The sequence below is a fragment of the Scyliorhinus canicula genome, chromosome 1 (assembly GCF_902713615.1).
Source record: "Scyliorhinus canicula chromosome 1, sScyCan1.1, whole genome shotgun sequence".
Classification (NCBI taxonomy): domain Eukaryota; kingdom Metazoa; phylum Chordata; class Chondrichthyes; order Carcharhiniformes; family Scyliorhinidae; genus Scyliorhinus; species Scyliorhinus canicula.
This window is the reverse complement of record NC_052146.1, coordinates 214652077-214672034: the sequence shown is the minus strand read 5'-3', so window position 1 is coordinate 214672034 and position 19958 is coordinate 214652077. Positions and strand designations below refer to the sequence as shown.

General features: G+C 45.1%; 1 protein-coding gene across 4 annotated transcripts in view; it reads left to right on the top strand.

Annotated features, from left to right (window-relative positions):
- Nucleotides 1–19958, top strand: part of LOC119971580 (homeobox protein Meis1) — a 239591-nt gene that overhangs the window by 29079 nt on the left and 190554 nt on the right. For all 4 annotated transcript variants that reach the window (XM_038807358.1, XM_038807350.1, XM_038807375.1 and 1 more), the window contains exon 7: nt 5665–5773. In XM_038807358.1, coding sequence (XP_038663286.1) covers nt 5665–5773 — 109 coding nt within the window. The remainder of the gene's footprint in view (nt 1–5664; nt 5774–19958) is intronic.

Below are 19958 nucleotides of genomic sequence, written 5' to 3'. Positions count from 1 at the left end.
TATGTTGTTATTACAACATTCCTTTAAAGGGAATATTTGCACTCCAATTCCATCCGCTGTCATTTAAAATAAAGTATTACCTAATGCAAGTTGTTAATGAGAATAGTTTATTAACATGGCCTTTTGATAAAAGAGCTTTATTGACATGTTACTCATCCTCTTCTCGAATACTGTAAAATAATATTTTTTCAAGTATTAAAATATACCTGCAACAGTGAAAGACTGCAGGATACTGTCATTTATTTTGAAGTACAACTTAGGTTTGTTCAAAATCACAACAAATTTAGATTAACACAGGATAGTAACTTTCTTTCATTATTAGCATGTTATCAATGTTGTTGGCCAGTGAATCTTTAGTGACTGGCCAGGTATATTGAGACTGAGAACTCTAAAAGAGAATAAATACTTTCTGCATTGCAGATGTGAGATATTTTATGCGTTTCTTTAAAAAAGTTCAATTATTCTCCCTAAAACAGACCTTGCATGTACTATATTGCACGTGAAATTACTTTTTGCATACTAAAACCTATCTAGAATGGCCTGCTACTTATTGTTACATTTTAAAAGCTTGTCCTGAAAGCTAATTAGATGTTTTTGTTCTGGTCACTGAGTACAGATTTGGGAGGAGAGCGACATAATTGTTTTTTATTCATCCTCCAAATATTTAATTTGCAGCCAATTTCTTTGAAACACGATAAGAAGGGACATCCATTTTTCTGCCCAATAGCACAAGGTTGCTGGGCATGGGGCGAGGGTCCATGGGCCCCCTTATCTGGCCCCTTTGCTACTTACCAATCAACAAACAGATGAATCCATGTGACCTGCCTTGATCATGCAGCAAATTACAAATCTCTTCCCCATCCATTCTTCTTTTTCGCCCTTGCAGGTTTATATCATAACGATTCTTAAATACTCTTGACCACATAGCTGCTAAGGGCAACATACAACTTTTTGCTAAATCAACATGTTCAAAAGGAAAAGGATTCTTATTCTTTCTGTGGCTTAACTTATTTTAAAATAAATTTTGAGTACCCAATTATTTTCTTCCAATTAAGGGGTAATTTAGCATGGCCAATTGACCTACCCTGCACATCTTTGGGTTGTGGGAGTGAGACCCACGCAGATATGGGAAGAATTTGCACTGCAGCTTAACTTTACCATGCTTGTTCAGCCTTATTGTCACAGATAAGTTGTTTCCCTGATGTTATTCCTCTCGTTGTTGCTTTATAAGGCAAATACACTTCTGAATATTAATTTATCTATAGGAAGGATCTTTGGAATGGGGAGACCATTCAGTCACTTGTGACTATTTGTCATACAATCAGACAACGGCTGATTCACAGCTTGGTTTTGTAGCCAATGGCGAGATGCCTCTGTCGCCAGAGCTTATGCGCAGGGGGGGTGCAGGAAGATCCTGTCTTATGCCTTTTTGTCCTGGACTCCCCTCACCAGAGGATATAGTTTCTCTCTATCAACCTATCAGATCCCTCAATCACCTTAAACACCGCAATGAGATCACCCTTTATTCTTTTATACTCGAGGAAATACAAGGTTATTTGATGCAAACCTGCCGTCGTAATTTAACCCCCTCAGCCCTGGAATCATTAATCCATAAAATCGATGATATGCAAAAAAGCTTTAATGAATCCTTTGATCCAATGGTTGGCCAGAAGAATCATATCCAATCAGCTTGTCAACACGGACAGAAGCTTTATGTGGTAATCTGCCGCATCTTTTCTTGATGTTTAATTTGTGTGAAACATGATGGATCTTTTCAGCCAGATTGCTGGTTTCACAATGTGCAAAAACCAACAAAGGTTTATACATGAAGCCACATAAACCTTTAGGCTGCACAGCGAACAGTTGTTTGTTCAGACTGCTGTGAGTTCTAACTGAGATGCACAGACTTTAACGGTTGGATTTTATCTCTGGGCAGAAACTGTCCAGAATTCTGCACTGTGAGTCTGGGAGATTTTAACTTACGGCTGGCTTCACCTTTCGAGAAACATTAAGCATTGGGGCGGCACAGAGGCACAGTGGCTAGCACTGCTGCCTCGCAGCGCCAGGGACCCGGGTTCAGTTCGAACTTTGGGTGACTGTGTGGAGTTTGCCCGTTCTCCCCGTGTGTCCGTGGGTTTCCGCCAGGTGCTGCGGCTTCCTCCCACAATCCAGAGATGTGCAGGTTAGGTGGATGCGCAAGGTTACAGGGATAGGACGGGGGAGTGGGCCTAGGTAGGGTGCTCTTTCAGAGAGTTGATGCAGACTCAATGGACTGAATGGCCTCTTTCTGCACTGTAGGGATTCTAATCTTCAACCTGAGCCTGGTCAGGAGGACAGACTGACCCGAGGCAGACAAGCATCTCAGAACTGTACCTCACACTCAGCTAAGTGTTTGAGTGGGGGAAGGAGGATAGGGTGACCTGGAAGCCATTGTGGTGAGGACAGATGTAATCCCAGGACATACAGGACTAGAGTTTCACTGTGAGATGCAGAGGAATCGTTCTGCTCCAACTGTGTCCACAGGGAGCTAAGGGAAGAAATAATGCAGGCTCCAGGTCCTCTTGCTGGTGTATAGGTCAGGCGAGGGAACCACAGTGGCTCCTCACCCAGGGACCAGCTGTAGGTTCCTGGCAGGTTTCTGACAGACCTGCTCCAGCCCATGGGGAAGGCAACACATGAGTTACTATGGTCAATAAGACTAGTTTCTTTCCAAATTGGAGGGCAAGTTTAAAATCAGTTCTCAGTCACTTCACACAAAAGAAAAAGTTGATATTTAAATAGTGGCTTCAGGAAAAGGGTCATTCAAATGGAGGACTGCAGCATCTGTTTAGAGTTCGCCCCTTGGTTCCTTTAGTTATTGTTAGACCCTGCGTATTTTCAGCCTGGTAGAGATACAACTGCCCAAGTGCCCAACAACACATTCGATTCCAAATTCCCAGTTTCACAGTAGAAGCTGCCACTGGTGGTAGGACAACCACACATCTGCAATCCGTGGCACTCTATCACCATTTAAGTATATAAATTGAACAAATTCACTCTGAATACTATTAACCTATATGTAGCTTTGAATGTCATTTAAACAGCACTCCAGCATAAAGTACCCACAGGACCAAAACCACTTGCAGTAAATCACTGGACTAGTTAATGGGTTAAACATTACTGTCATAGTGGTTGGACTACATACATATCTGCTCAAATGTTAAAGGCCTCACAATTTCACTGCATGCTACTGTGTAAAACATCAACTTGTAGATGTAATTAGTTGACGACTGTTAGCATCAATTATTGAAAAAGCTAAAAGATCAACTGTTGCCTTCTGGGCAAATAAGTAATCTGCTACTTAGGAAAAGTGTGCTTTATTATTTTTCCTGGGTAGGTGGGGTTAAGAGAAAAATAATAGCCTGCTCCAAGTCAGTACCTAATCTCAACCAGCGCATATGGGAGTTGTCGCAAATGATGACAAGCCACTTCCCCACAGGAAAACTGGTGATCAAGTGCACTAACACTACCCCTGCACATCTCCCAGCTGCCAGTGCAATGTTAGCACTGGTGAATGTGTGTAATAGAACTCTACTTGGATTATAATTTGATTCGAGTGAATCCAAGGAGGGGGTGGGGGCAGGGGTGGGAGGAGGAATTAATAAAATAAAAAGACCAATCTGTTAATTTGCTGATCCATACAATTGTTTTTAAATCATCTTATTTGTATCCTGACCGTTCCATCTGAGTTGTTTGAACTACGTTTAGTGGAGTAGTAATCCAGAGATATGAATAATGGTCTCGGCACACAAGTTCAAATCCCAATATGTTGACTGGGAAATGGAATAAAGAGCTTGTGTCAGTAATCATGACCATGAATTGATCGGATTGTCATAAAAATCTAACCTGTTCCTTTAAGGAAGGAAATCTGCTGTCCTTACCCAGTCTGGCTTACCTATGACTACAGATCAATAGCATCGCTGTTGACTCTAAGCTGCCCTCTGAAACAGCCTAAACGGTTGCTCAGTTATTTAGAGATGGACGATAAATGTTGACCTTGGCAGCAACGCTCACACCCGATGAAATTAATGAATAAAAAGTTGCCTCTTGAATTTAGGGGCAGCAGGGTAGCATGGTGGTTAGCATAAATGCTTCACAGCTCCAGGGTCCCAGGTTCGATTCCCGGCTGGGTCACTGTCTGTGTGGAGTCTGCACGTCCTCCCCCTGTGTGCGTGGGTTTCCGCCGGGTGCTCCGGTTTCCTCCCACAGTCCAAAGATGTGCGGGTTAGGTGGATTGGCCATGTTAAATTGCCCGTAGTGTCCTAATAAAAAGTAAGGTTAAGGGGGGGGTTGTTGGTTTACGGGTATAGGGTGGATACGTTGAGTAGGGTGATCATGGCTCGGCACAACATTGAGGTCGAAGGGCCTGTTCTGTGCTGTACTGTTCTATGTTCTATGTTCATATCGATCAATGATTTTGCTGATTAAGTACACAATTAGTTTGAAAATGCACATCAGTCATGTGAATGTTCTTTGTTAGTCATTTCTAATACTTAGAAAGTGCACGTTTTTGCGTTATGTGAAATTGTTGCACAGTAAATGTTGAGGAAGGTAGGGCTTAGGATCAGGAGGAGGCCATTCAGCCGCTTGATCCTGCTCTGCTATTCAATTCGATCATGGCTGAACTGGTTGTGGTCTCAACTCCAGCTCCCTGTCTGTCCGCCACAACCCCAACTCTCCTGTCACTCAAAGATCTATCGAACTCAGTCTCGAATAAATTCGGTGACCCAGCCTCCTCTGAATTCTGTGGGAGAGGATTCCACAGACTAACAACCCACTCCAGGAGAAAAAGATTCCTCACCTTCACCTCAAAAGGGAACCATGGTGATACTATTCCACTTCTGCGGTGCTGAACAAGTTAGTGCAGGGGTCGGTCCCCAGTGATCAGATTACACAAAGGATGAAGTTTGAGTTTTGCATGTGGCAGTGGGGGGGGGGGGGGGGGGGGGGGGGGGTAGGGTGGAAGATACATATTTGAGCATGCAACACAACAACAGCAAGGTGAATTGCGTAGTGCCTTTAGCATGGAAAAACACGCCGAGGTGCTTCGCAGAGGTGTAATCCGAGAAAATGAAGACGTGTTAAAGAACCTAGACATATTCGGAAGCTTGGTGAATTGTTATATATGATTAAAGTAATCAAAGGCACATGGAGTGGGTGAGTGAGAGTGTAAATGGTACATGTGATGAAAAGCCTTAACATGAATAGGTAAAAAGTAATATTCTATTACGGAAAACATGTCTTATTCAAGGGATAGCGGTTATTTTCTATTTGATCTACGTCCCCTCTGTCAACCGCCCCTGTTTAACATTATTATAATTCCTTGAGAAGATAAATAAGAGATTTAATTCAGTGCCGGTCTCCTTGTAACCAACTGCTAGGAAGTCCATGATTCCTTTGGTGTGGTGAAGCGGTATTCACTGCAGAAGCCGGATACCAACCTGATACCAGGAGCTTCACAGAGACAGAATGATGTTTACAATGCTCCATGCTTAAAGGCCACGTTGATGTCCTAACCCAGGAATTGGAGACATTTTCTGCCCGTACTTTGTGCCTGTGATAAGGTGTGATGTGAAATTACTGTCAGCATTCAATTTCCCTGATCTGTGTCATTCCCTCCTTCAGACATGGAATAGAGATCATGATGATACAGCATCAACACGTTCAGGGGGGACACCGGGACCCTCCAGCGGGGGTCACACGTCACACAGTGGGGATAACAGCAGTGAACCAGGTAAGAGATAAAATGATAACTCTTCAGTTTGAAAAGGCTTTACAAACAACGTGATGGACTTCTAAGTGTGATCACCAGAGGCATAAAATCTAAAGGCGATGTGGTAATTATATACCTATTTAAAGTCTCAATTAGAGTGGAGGGGAAGTGAGAGGGAAGGAGGTGGCAGAAGCAGAGGGAAGGGAGTATGAAGGGGAAAGGCGTGGGAGAGGAAGGAAGGTGTTACAATCCCAGTTGATGGTATAACTGGACCTCTGAATAGAACCCTGGCCCAAAAAAATGAACTTTATTTTTTTATAAAACATGGAGGAACGGAGTCACAGGACCGCTAATTTGGTTTAACAGGAAGGAAAAACATTAGTAAGCATGGTAAACTTGGATTATAAAACAATACTCCTTTAATCTCCCCTTAGTTTAACAAATACATATGGATTTAAAGATTAACATGGATTACGAAGTACATATTCATCTACTGTAGTCTCATTAAGACAAAACGTTCCTTTTAAGCACACAAGATGACTGTGGGCAAATACACTCTCCATTCTGCACCCTAAGTGAATGTGATTTCTCATCAGAATCCCCCCCAGATTATAATCACATGAGAAGTTCTAAACACCACTCCCAAAAACGCACTTCAAAATCTTCTCTCATAATAGTGCTTTCTCTTGGCACTTTGCATTCCGAAATCCAGTCCAGGTTTTACAATTGACTCTTTTAACCCAAGTTTCCTTCCACTTTTAACACTGAAGCTCTTCCTGGATTTTACACCACCCCCTTTGAGGATTTATTTGTCTTGACTGCTGTGCAAACTGCTCACAATGGCTTTAACTCTTGATTCTCAGACTGTATTAAAATGACATCACATGTTTCATCTGCCTCTGAAGTCTTCTGTTCCTCTTTAAATCAAATTACTGCAATTGTCTCTTTAACTCAGAACACTTTGTTTACTTTTCCTTGGATTCCTCCGAACTATACCCTGATCTCTGTTCTCTTAACTTCAGTCATCTTAAACGTTCTTTCTGGCCCATTTGCCAGGTTATGTAGACTGTACCTTGTACTTTAGGAAGTCTGCCTCTTTGCAGTTCCCAACCTGTTCAGTCTTTCGTCTGGTAGAGGTGAGAAATGTGCACTCCCTGAGGTCTCCAACTTCCTACAAATTCAGCTAAAACTAAAACTTAAAAGCTTCTCTACCTTTCAAGGCCACAGTGCTAAGCAACAACCACATGTTTATGCCTTTTATTCTTCACAACATAGCTCTCTCCAAGCACAATAGAAACACAGTTGGAATTTAACCAACCCCCACACATTAAAAAAATCCAATTCTTTTTTTCCAATTAAGGGAGCAATTTAGCGTGGACAATTCACCCACCTTGCACATCTTTTTGGGTTGTGGGGGTGTGACCCACACGGATACAGGGAGAATGTGCAAACTCCACATGGACAGTGACCAGGGGCCAGGATTGAACCCGGGTCCTTGGCACCATGAGAGAGCAGTGCTAACCACTGCGCCACTGTGCTGTCGCACAAATACCTTTGTTCAGCATGAATCTAACTGTAGGTTTTACCCTTCCAGGCACAGAAACATTAAATTAAATCCACTTAAACTTTACCTTATTTCAAAGTTTACCTATACAAATATAACTCCCTTAAAACCATCTTTGTTTTCTTTTTTAAAATAAATTTAGAGTGCCGAATTCATTTTTTTTCCAATTAAGGGGCAATTTAGCGTGGCAATTCCACCTACCCTGCAGATCTTTGGGTTATGGGAGCGAAATCAACGCAGACACGGGGAGAATGCACAAACTCCACACGGGCAGTGAACCTGAGCCGGGATCGAACCTGGACCTCGGTGCCTTGAGGCAGCACTGCTAACCACTGCGCTGCTGTGCTGTCCTATCTTTGTTTTCTTAACGGACGGAATGTGGAGAGGAAAGCTTAGCTAACTCGATGGGCTGAATGGCCTCCTTCTGCACTATAAATAGGCTGACTCTATGAGAAGGAGAGGGAAGGCAGTCTAATGGGGAGGAGAGAAAATGGAAGGGAGGGGGAGAGGGGAAGAGTGGGAATTGAGTGGGAGTGGGAGTGGAGGGGAGGGTGGCTGGAGGGCAGAGGGAGTGGAGGGTAGGGAAGAGGAGAGACAGTGGAGTGGAGGGAGAATGGAGGACATTAGAGTACAGGGGGATTGGAGTGGAGGGAGAGTGGGGGATGAAAAGTGGAGGAGAGGGAGAATGGAAGGGAGGGAGAGCGGAAGGGAATGGAATTGAAGAGGAGGGAGAGTGCAGGAGAGGGAGAGGGAAGGGGATTGAAGGGGGGAGGAGTGGAGGGGAAGAGGAAGGGAAGGAGAGTGGATGGGAGGGAGAGTGGAGGGGAGTGGAGGGGAGGGGCAGGAGAGTGGAGGGGAGGGAGAGTGGAGGGGAGGAGTGGAAGGAGCAGGGTGTGGTGTGGAGGAGAGTGAGGGAAGCAAGGGAGGACTTGACCCTGGAAAAGGCAAAGCCTGTTACACAACAATTAAGTATGAGTGCTGACTATGCTCTCCCCCTTGACTAGCTGTTGAATACTCAAGCCTTTTTTATTGTTTGCAACATTATCCTTACTGAGACCTGGTAACATAACACATTAAATCATCAAATTGGGTGACTTCATGCTGTTTCTGGCTGTGCAACACAAACTATTACACTTATCTGTTGTGGAAAAGCGGCCAAGTGGCACAGAGGTTACCACTGCTGCCTCACAGTGCCAGGGACCCAGGTTTGATTCCGGCCTTGGGTGACTGTGTGGAGTTTTCATGTTCTCCCTGTGTCTGCTTGGATTTCCTCCGGGTGCTCCGGTTTTGTCCCACAGTTCAAAGATGTGCAGTTCGATGGATTGGCCATGATACAATGTCACTTAGTGTCCAAGGATGTAGTTCCCAGGATAAGGTGGGGGAGTGGGCCGAGGTAAGATGCTCTTTCGGAGAGTCAGTGCTTACTGGATGGGCCTCTTTCGCCACTGTAGAGATTCTATGGTTCTATGAATGGAGCAAAGGTGGTAATTGCATATGTTTTATATGAATTTTGATTAAAATGAAATATACAATATCAGACCTGTTTGTGACAGTTTACACCACTTCACAATGTGGTAACTGTTTAGCTGAAATGTAGTAACCCTATATCAGTTAAATACCAGATGCAGTACATGCAGACTGCACTGAGACATGTACAGCATGCCTACACACACAAAAACATACAGACACACACACTCAGACACCATACAGGCACTCACACACAGACACGTATACAGACACACACCGACGCATACAATCACACGCCGACACACACACACAGAATCACTACAGAAAGAGGCCATTTGGCCCATCGAGCCTGCACTGACCCTCTGAAAGAGCACTCCACCCAAACCCACTTCCTCACCCTATCCCAATAACACCTCAACCTAACCTAACCCTGGACACTAAGGGGCAACTTAGCATTGTCAATACACCTAACCTGCACATCTTTGGACTGTGGGAGGAAGCCAGAGCACCCGGAGGAAATCCACGCAGAAACGGGGAGAAAGTGCAAACTCCACAAACACATCCCAAGGCCGAAATTGAACACAGGTCCTTGGAACTGTGAGGCAGCAATGCAAACCACTGTGTCACCATTCCACCCATCAGACACACAAAGGCATGCACACACAGACGCACATACAGACATGCACTGACACACACACCCACATAGACACACATGTAGAGACATACGCAACATACTCAGACACAAACACATGCACAGCCACACGCAGCATACACACAGTCACAGACAACATACACGTATACAAATAGTGCACTGTTAAGGAAGTGTGTCTTTTTTCTTTTTTACATTTTTTAATGTGCCCAATTTTTTTCCCCCAATTAAGGGGCAATTTATCATGGCCAATCCACCTACCCTGCACATCTTTGAGTTGTGGGGGTGAGACCCACACAGGCATAGAAAGAATGTGCAAACTCCACATGAAGAATCACCCGGTGCTTGGATTGAACCCAGGTCCTTGGGGGCGTGAGGCAGCAGTGCTAACCACTGCGCCACCGTGCTGCCCTGTTAATGAAGTGTGATGATGTAGATTGTTCATGTACCGCTTGAGTAAATTTAGTCTGGATGATAGGATTAATGTCTTTCAGTCACCACTTTTTAAATCTATTTTTATGCTACTGAAATTTCAGAAATATAATAGTTAACTTTCTACGGCAGCTGCTAATTCTTCGACAAATAAACAATGTTAGGGAAGGGGTCAGATTGTGACTATTTTCAAATGATGGTTTCAGAACATTGTAATATTTTTAATTTGTGGAATGTGGGTGGCGCTGGCTGAAGCCATCTTTTATTGCCCATCCCTAACTGTCCATGAGAAGAAGGTAGTGAGTTGCTTTCTTGAACCACTGTAGTCCCTGAGGTTTAGGTACATCCACAGTGCTGTTAGGGAGAGAATTCCAGGATTTTGACTCAACGACAGTGAAGGAATGACGATATATTCCCAAGTCAGAATGGTGAGTGACTTAGAGGGGAACCTCCAGATGGTGAGGTTCCCAGGTACCTGCTGTTCTTGTCCTTCTAGGTGGTAGTGGTCGTGGATTTGGAAGGTGCTGCCTAAGGATCCTTGGTGAGTTCCTGTAGTGAATCTTGTCGATGGTACACATGGCTGCCACTGTGCGTTGGTGGTGAAGGGTTTGAATGTTTGTGAAAGGGGGAGCAACAAGTGGGCTGCTTTGTCCTGGATGGTATCGAGCTTCTTGAGTGTTGTTAGAGCTGCACTCATCCAGGCAAGTGGAGAGTATTCCATCACACTCCCGACTTGTGCCTTGTAGATGGTGGACCCCTTGGAGGGGTCAGGTGAGTTACTCGCCACAGGATTCCTAGCCTCTGGCCTGCTTTGGTAGCCACAGTATTTATATGGCTGGCCTAGTTCAGTTTGTGGTCAATGGTAACTACTTGGATGTTGATTGTGGAAGTTTCAGCAATGGCATTGTCATTGAATGTAAAGGGGTGATTATTAGATTCCATCTTGGAGGCGGTCATTGCTTGGCACTTTTGTGGCACAAATGTTATTTGCCAAAACATGATTCAGCCCAAGCCTGGATATTGTCCAGGTCCTGCTGTATTTGCATGTGGACTGCTTCAGTATCTGAGGAGCTGCGAATGGTGCTGAACATTGTGCAGTCATCAGCAAACATCCCCACTTCTGACCTTACGATGGAAGAAAAGTCATTGATGAAAGAGCTGATATGGTTGGGCCTAGGATACTACCCTGAGGAACTCTGGGAGTGATGTCCTGGAACTGAGATGACTGACTTCTACCAACCACAACCATCTTCCTTTGTGCCAAGTATGACTCCAACCAGCGGAGAGTTTTCCTCTAATTCCCTTTGACTCCAGTTTTGCTAGGGCTCCTTGATACCACACTGTCAAATGCTGCATTGATGTCAAGGGCAGTCACTCTCACCTCACCTCTAGCATTCAGCTCTTTTGTCCATGTTTGAACCAAGACAGTAATGAGGTCAGGAGCTGAGTGATCCTGACGGAACCCAAACTGAGCATCAGTGAGCAGGTTATTGCTGAGTAAGTGCTGTTTGATGGAACCGTTGATGACCCCTTAGCAGGAAAGAGCAGGTATAATATGTTTTTGGATGAAAATTCTAGTGAATTGGAAAGGTCATGAAGAATGTTTTAACCTCTTAATTTTGACGTTAAAATATGTAATTATTCACAATTCAAATTAGCCACATGTTATACATTAGTTGGTTTAACCACAGAGCTTGATTTCTGAGGAAATTATTTTTCTCAGGACTAATTTAATCAACAAATAGGAACTAAATATGTGTTACTGCCAGAAATAACAATAGTGGGAAAAGAGTTCCTATCCGTGTCAGATAGAAACTACATTGGAAATTTGCTTTTTCCGAGAAATGTTTCTTCTGTGTGTGTGTGTAATCATGGGCGGGATTCTCTGACTGTGTCTGCCCGGTGACCGGAGAATCCCGCCCGAGGTCAATGGAGTTCTCCATTCTACACGGCTCGTCCATAGTGCTTTTGCGGGAGAATCCAGCCCTATGTGTTTTGTTTGTGTTGATGGGTGCATGTGTGTCTTTATGTGTATGGGTATGCATGTGGCTGTGCAATTCTGTGCCCTGTACATGTGGGTATGGAGTGCACAAGTGATTGTGTGTGTGTGCGTGTGTGTGGGGGGGGGGGGGGGGGGGGGGGGGATGTGTGACAGTGTGAATAACTGTGTATGGGCAGTGTGAGTGTATGTAAGGTGTTAGGGTGTGTGTGCAGTGTGTGTTGTGAAGTGTGAGGTTTTGTGCAATGTAAATGTGTGTACAATGTGACTGTGTGTGTGAGAGTGTGTGTGCACAGCGTGAGTGTGTGTGCACAGTGTGAGTGCACATACAGTGTGAGTGTGTGCAGTGTGTGTGCATTATGAGTATGCACACAGTGTGCACAGTATGACTGTATTGTGCAGTGTGTGTGCATGCAGTGTGAGTGTGCAGTGTGCAGTGTGTATATGTGTTCAGTGTGTGTGTGCAATGTGCAGTGTGCCTGTGACCAATGTGTGCATAGTGTATATGTTTAGTGTGAGTGTGTGCACAGTGTACAGTGAGTGTGTGCCCAATGTGTGTGCAGTGTGTATGTGTACATGTGGTGTAAGTATGCACAGTGTGAGAGTGTGTGCTGTGTGAATGTGTGTGTAGATTGTGTGCATGCAGAGTGAATGTGTGTGCTGTGTGTGTGCATACAGTGTGCATGTGCTGTGCGAGTGTAGGTGCTGTGTGAGTGTACATTCAGCGTGAATGTGTGTGTGCAGTGTGAGTGTGTGCACAGTATGTATGTTCAGTGTGAGTGTGTGCACAGTGTGTGCAATGTGAGTGTGTATCCAGTGTGTGTGCAGTGTGTGTGAGCAGTGTGAATGTGTGCAGTGTGTGTGTGTGCTGTGTAAGTGTATGTGCTGTGTGAGTGTACATACAGTGTGTGTGTGCTTTGTGACTGTGCGTACAATGTGAATGTGTATGTGCAGTGCGTATGTGTGCACAGCATGTTTGTTCAGTGTGAGTGTGCACAGCGTGTGTAGTGTGAGTGTGTGTCCAGTGTGTGTGCAGTGTGTATGCGCACAGTGTGTATGTTCAGTGTATGTGTATGCTATGTGAGTATGTGCTGTGTGTGTGCGTGGAGTATCTGTGTAGTATGTGTGTATGCACAGTTCGTGTGTGTGCTGTGTTAGTGTAGATACAGTGAGTGTATGCACAGTGTGTGTGCATTGTGATTGTATGTGCTGCGTGAGTGTACATACAGTGTGTGTAGAGTGTGTGCTTTGTGAGTGTGCGTACAATGTGAATGTGTGTGCGCAGTGTGTGCGAGCAGTGTGAGTGTGTGCATAGTGTGTATGTTCAGTGTGAGTGTGTGCTGAGTGAGTCTGTGTCCACTGTATGTGTGTGCAGCGTGTATGTGTTCACAATACGTGTGTTTAGTGTGAGTGTGTGCACAGTGTGCAGTGACTGTGTCCAATGTGTGTGCTGTGAGTATGTGTGCATGTAGTGTGAGTGTGCACAGTGTGAGTGCAGTATGTGTGTGTGTGGTATGATTGTGCGTAAAGTGTTGCAGTGTGAGGGCTGTGTGATTGTGAGTGCTGTGTGAGTGTGCATGCAGCGTGTGTGCTGTGTGAGTGTGCGTACAATGTGAGTGCTGTGTGTGCGCCATGCATGTCTGTACAGTATGAGTGTGTGTGCAGTGTATGTGCATACAATGGGAGTATGTGATGTATCAATCTGTGTACAGTATGTGCGGTGTGAGTGTGTGTACAATGTGAGTGTGAGTGCATGTGCAGTATATGAGTGTATGCTGTGTGATTATGCGTACAGTGTGAGAGTGTGTACTGTGTGTAGTGTGTGCAGTGTGAGTGTGCTGTGAGTGTGCATGCAGTGTCATTGTGTGTAATGTATCAGTGTGCATACAGTGTGTGTGTACTGTGTGAGTTTGTGTACAGTGTGTGTATGAAGTGTGAGTGTGTAGTGTGAGTATGTATGTATGAAGTGTGAGTGTGTAGTGTGAGTATGTATGTATGAAGTGTGAGTGTGTAGTGTGAGTATGTATGTATGAAATGTGAGTGTGTGTGTGAAGTGTGAATGTGTTCAGGATGAGTGTGTGTTCGGGTGTGGTTGGTGACAAATATGTATGGGTGTGTGGAGTAAGTGATTAGGTGATAATGAGTGTGGGTGGGGAAAGTGCCTGTGTGTGTATATGTGGTGTCTGTGTGCGTGCAAAGGTTGCGTGGGTGACTGTAAGTGCGGGTAAGGGAGGTATGGGTGACAATGTGTGTATGTGTGTGGTGGTGGGGTGGAATCTGTGGGTGACAGTGTGTGTGTGGTGTTGAGGTGGGGTGTGTGTGAGTGTATGTGTGTGGGGGTGGGTGACAGTGTGACTGTGTGGTGGGGTGGACAGTGTGTGTAGGTGTGGGTGACAGTGTGTGTGTGTGTGTGTGGGGGGGGGGTGCATGACAGTGCATGTGTGGTGTTGGGGTGGAGTCTGTGTGTATGTGTGCATGATGGGGGATGGGTGACGGTGTGTGTGGTGTGAGTGTGCTTACAGTGTTGCAGTGTGTGTTGTGATTGTGTGTGCTGTGTGAGTATACAAAAAGTATGTGCAGTGTGAGTGTGTGTATCGTATTGCAGTATAAAGTAAATTTAGCGTATCCAATTATTTTTTTCCAATTAAGGGGCAATTTGGCCCGGCCAATCCACCTACCCCGCAAATCTTTGGGTTGTGGGGGTGAGACCCACACAGACACGGGGAGAATGTGCAAACTCCACACAGACCATGACCCAGGTCCGGGATCGAACCTGAGTCCTCAGCGCCATAGGCAGCACTGCTAACCACTGCACCACCGTGCTTCCCCCTTGTGTGTATGTGTGGTGGGTTGGGGTAGAGTGTGTGCATATGTGTGTGTGAGGGGGATTGGTGACAGTATGTGTGTGTGTTTGTGTGTGTGAGGGGGTAGGTGGGTGGGAGACAGTACGTGTGTGGCATTGAGGTGGAGTTAGTTTGTGTGTGAGGGTGTGTGTGACAGTGTGTGTGAGGGATAGGTGAGTGGGCGCCAGTGTGTGTGTGGCATTGGGGTGGAGTTAGTGTGTGTGCGTGTGTGTATGTGTGAGGGGTGGGTGACAGTGTGAGGGCTGGGTGACAGTGTGTCTGTGTGAGGGGGTGGGTGGCTGACAGTGTGTGTGTGGTATTCGGGTGGAATGTGTGTGTATGTGAAGGGGTAGGTGACAATGTGGTGGAGTGTGTGTGGGTGTGTGTGTGGTGTTTGTGTGTTTTTAAGAGGTAGGTGACAATGTGTTTGTGTGGTGGGGTGGAGTGGAATGTGTATGTATGTGAAGAGGTAGGTGACTGTGGTGCTGTGTGTGTGTGTGGTGGAATATGCGTGAGGGTGTAAGTGTCTGTATGTGGTGGGTGGAGTGTTTGTGTTGTGTGGGGGGTGGGGGTGACAGCGTTTGTGTGTGTGTGTGTGTGGGGGGGGGGGGGGGGTGTGATGTGGGGGCGTGTGCAGTAAACCAGAGGCAAAAAGCAACTGCATTTATTATTGAAAGGAACATTAAGGCAGTTGTTTGAGGCCCTGGGAAGCTAACACAGATCTGGATGAGGAAAAGGGTCCATATTATGTTCCAGGTGAGTGAACAGCGATTTACTGAAGATAGCAGCTTGCTTTTTACATGAAGGAAGTAATAGCAGCACAAGGCCAGCACAGAAACACTCAGATGTCTAATGACTAATAGGATAGGTGGAAAGGAAGACTATGATTGGATGTCTTAATGAGCACATTTCATACAGAGTTCAGGCTGCAGCTCCCCTTGACCTTTGCTCTTTATCGACCAATCTGACACTTCATTTTTCACATTCTTCCAATTATCACTTGGCTAAAGGGTCACACTATCCCACTCTGTGTTTTCCCCCTTTATAGATAACTTGTGAGCAGTTTAAATTAGGCCATCAAGGACTTTTAATTTGCAAAACTAGCAATTGAGTTTCAGGGTGAAATCTGAAACTGGTGTCACAGTTTTCACAAAGTTAAACCTTATGAAAGCAAGTCATACAGATAGTTTGCCTGTGTATAATACTTGTAAAATATCAATTTTCAGCAATTAGGTACTTGTATCAGAAGCAAAATGCAACTTCATAAGTGAAAGGACTTGTCTGTATTGTCAATTTCAACACCAGAAATGTTTTCATGCAATTACATAGAACGTACAGCAGAAACAGGCCAAACGACCCCACTGTCTGTAATGGTCTTTACGCACCACATGATTCTCCTCCCATTCAATATCTCTCATCTCAGCCTTTCAGTGTATCTTTCAATTCCTTTTCATCGATTCATACATGTTTATAACATGACAGGAGACCATTCAGCCCTTTGTGTCCACGCTGGTCAACAAATATCTGACCACACTAATCCCACTTTCCAGTCCTTGGCCCATGGAGATTGTGGCAGTGCATTTGAACACTTCTTAAATGTTATGAGAGTTTTTGACTCAACCATCCAGTATTCTATGCCTCGGCTAATAAAGGCAAGTGTTTCTGTGTCACTGTCAGTGTGGAGTTTGCACATTCTCCCCGTGTTTGTGTGGGTTGCGCTCCCACAACCCAAAGATGTGCAGGGTAGGTGGATTGGCCACACTAAATTGCTCCTTAATTGGAAAAAAAAAGAATTGGGTACTCCAAATTTATTTTTAAAAATAAAGGCAAGTGTCCCATGGGCCTTCTTAACGACCTTAGATACCTGCTTTGCCACCTTCAGGGATCTGTGGCGATGCACTCCAAGGTCCATCTGATCTTCAGTACTTCCCAGAGTCCTACCATTCAGAGTGCAATCTTTTTCCTTGTTATCCTCCCCAAATGGATGACCTTACACTTTTCCAAGTTTAAACCCATTTGCCACTGCTCTGCCCACCTGACCAGTCCATTGATATTTCCTGCAGTCTACGGCTACCCTCCTCACTATTAACCACCCGACAAATTTTCAAGTCATTCACAAACTTCTTTTTCTTTTCCAATTAAGGGCAATTTAGCGTGGCTAATCCACCTACCCAGCACATCTTTGAGTTGTGGGGGTGAGACCCACGCAGCCATGGGGAGAATGTGCAAACTCCACATGGACAGTGACCCGGGGGCGGGATCGAACCTGGATCCTTGGCGTTGTGAGGCAGCAGTGCTAACCACTGCGCCACCGCGCCACCCTATCTACAAACTTCTTGATAATATCCCCTACATTTAAGTCCAAATCATTAATGTACATGACAAATTGCAAGGGCCCCAGCACTGAGCCTGTGGAACCCCACTGGAAACAGACATCCAGTCACAGAAACCTCCCTCTACCATCACCCCCTGCTTCCTGCCTCAGTAGATCAATACTCAATGGGTAGAACCATAGAATTCCAACAGTGCAGAAGGAGGACATTCAGCCAATCAAGTCTACACTGACCCACTGAAAAAGACCCCGACCTAGGCCCACTCCCCCTCCCTATCCATGTAATCCAATAACCCCACCTAATCTTTTGGACATTGAGGGACAATTGAGAATAGCCAATCCACCTAACCTGCACATCTTAGAACTGTGGGAGGAAATTTGAGCTCCCGGAGGAAATCCACGCAGACACGGGGTGAATGTGCAACCTCCACACAGATAGTCACCCAAGACTGGAATTGAACCCGGGTCCCTGGTGCTGTGAGGCAGCAGTGCTAACCACTGTGCCACCGTGTGTCTCGGCCAATTTTGTAGCTAAAGTGCCACTTTGCCTTGGATCCCATGGGCCCTTACTTTCTTGACCAGTCTGCCATGAAGGTAGTTATTAAAAGCCTAGCTAAAGTCCATAGAGACCATATCAAATGCATCACCCTCATTATCACTCCTGGCTACCTCCTCAAAAAATTTGATTAGTTTTGTCAAACATGGCGTTCCCTCAACAAATCCTCTCATGTACTCATCTGAAAATATCTAAGCTACACAGCGAGCTCCACACTCTGAGCACTCTCTGAGTGAAGAAATGTCTCCTAGTTTCCGATTGGATTTAATCGTCTCTGTCCTATATTTATCGGGCTTAGTTTTGGGGTCAGTGTGGAGCAGGAACACAACACAAATGGTTTGACTGGTCTTTTGCCATCGTATGATTCCTTGTGGTGCAGTATTAATATTGTGAATATGCTCAGCTAAAGAGATTAGAAATGGCGTCCTTGCTTCATTACATGAGTACATGACCAGGACACACCTGCTAAAAGAAAATTGGCAATCAACCCACTTCCGTTTTGTCATGAACCAACCTGTAGGTCAGTTTAAAAGAAGGTGAGGAAGGAGGGATTGTACAAAGTCATAAAGTCGCAATTTTATGAACTAAATGGTCAGAAAACCAAACTCTTTGACTTTGCTCAGTTTCTCTGTCAAAGAGATACACATAATGACGTTTGACAGACAAATTAACACTGAAGTACTAAAACGTACAGGAAGATATGACGGACACAGGGGATGGGAAAGGTGGAGAGGGATGGAGGGAGGGAAGGAGGGAGGTGGTGGTCAACCGACAAAAGCAGGGCAGTCTGAGTTGAACTCGGATACCCGGGCTGGTCTGGCTGTGCACTGGGCCTTTTCTAAAGTTACTTCCCACAGTGCTTTGCCTCATTCGATAATCACAGAATGAACTAGGACGGAGCATTATTGTACATGGCTGTGGGCGTAAAGTAATGGAAGAGAGTGGTTTCCTGGTGAGAAGAAGCAGGTATCAGATAAAGGGAAATCCCCGTGGCCGTGATCCTGAAGGGTTCCGATAGAGATACAGGGCTGACAAAAGATGCCACTTAAACATCACAGAAATCATTGTGTCGACAAGACTATTGATGGGCAACCATCCGTGTGCTTGGCACTCTTTCACTAGTTTGAAGCTGTATACTGTAATGTGTATTGTGATATCAGTAGGCCTGGATTAGTCCTTGCTTCACCGTATGTATCTCTAAAGCTGTGTATTTTTGAGCTGCTGCAGAAGCCTGGAGGGTTATGTAGGGGGGGTGGTGGGGGAAGAACAAGGAAGAGAAAGAATTTGCTGATGATTTAGTACTCTCAGCAAACTGAGGAAAATAAGCTTTTTACATTGAGCAAGTACAGAGGTGAAATAGGCTGACCTGTAAGCAGGCTTTCGGCCACTTTAAATAAAACAATTGATCACTGTGAGTGCAGTTGTCATTAGCAGGCATCGACTGATGGCAATTTGTCACAAGCTTAGAAGGTCATCCAGACTGCGGATGCTTTAGCCTGTCTTTGATTGACCTTTACTGCTGCTATTGTCACAGGATTGTTTCAGCTCAATATGACCCTGCTCTGAGGGAAGGCACAGCTTCCCACCATACAGCTGGCCCTTACCATCCCCGTTTTCACTAAATATTTTGTGGCTACATAATAAGAGGTAAACAGTGAATCATCGTGCTTGTGGTACCTTCTGACAAACCTTTGCTTTGTGGCATTAGCAACTCTTTGGCTATCAAGAGGAAAACCAGTATCTATTCCTGCTCCATTGTACACATAAATGTCTATTAACTCTTATTGTGCATGTGCAGCATCTGGGAATATAGGGACAGAACGAGGCCATTCAGTCCTTCAAGTCTGTTCCACCATTCAGTCAGATCATGGCTGATCTGTATCTTAGTTTTTTCCACCTGCCATAGCGCCCACTTTGCTATCCCATTGGCCAACACAAATTCTGTTGATCTCAGATTTAAGTTGATGGTTTTTCGTGGGAGCGTTTTGCATTTTTACCATTCTTTGCTGAGCACCACATGTTGACAGACAAAAGGGTCGGCCCGGGTAATATAAAACACAGCAGTGCACTTACTTAGCATCCCGGTCGTTTCCTATAGCCACCTGCAGTGTTTACGCAGATGCAAGAGGTGACAGCCTAAACCAGGCTTGTCCATTTGTGCTCATTGCAATGGGATCACAATGTAGTTTTAACTGGGGAAGCAGCCGGGGAATTGCTACAGCTTCCTCACGGGAAAGTGAGCCAATGGCAGGACGACAAGAGAGATGAGAACATCTTCACTCCTACCTGCTGGTTGATGAGACTGCCGTTAAGAATAGCCACAAAACTTGAAGCAGCGAGTCGAATCTGGATTGTAGCACAAGT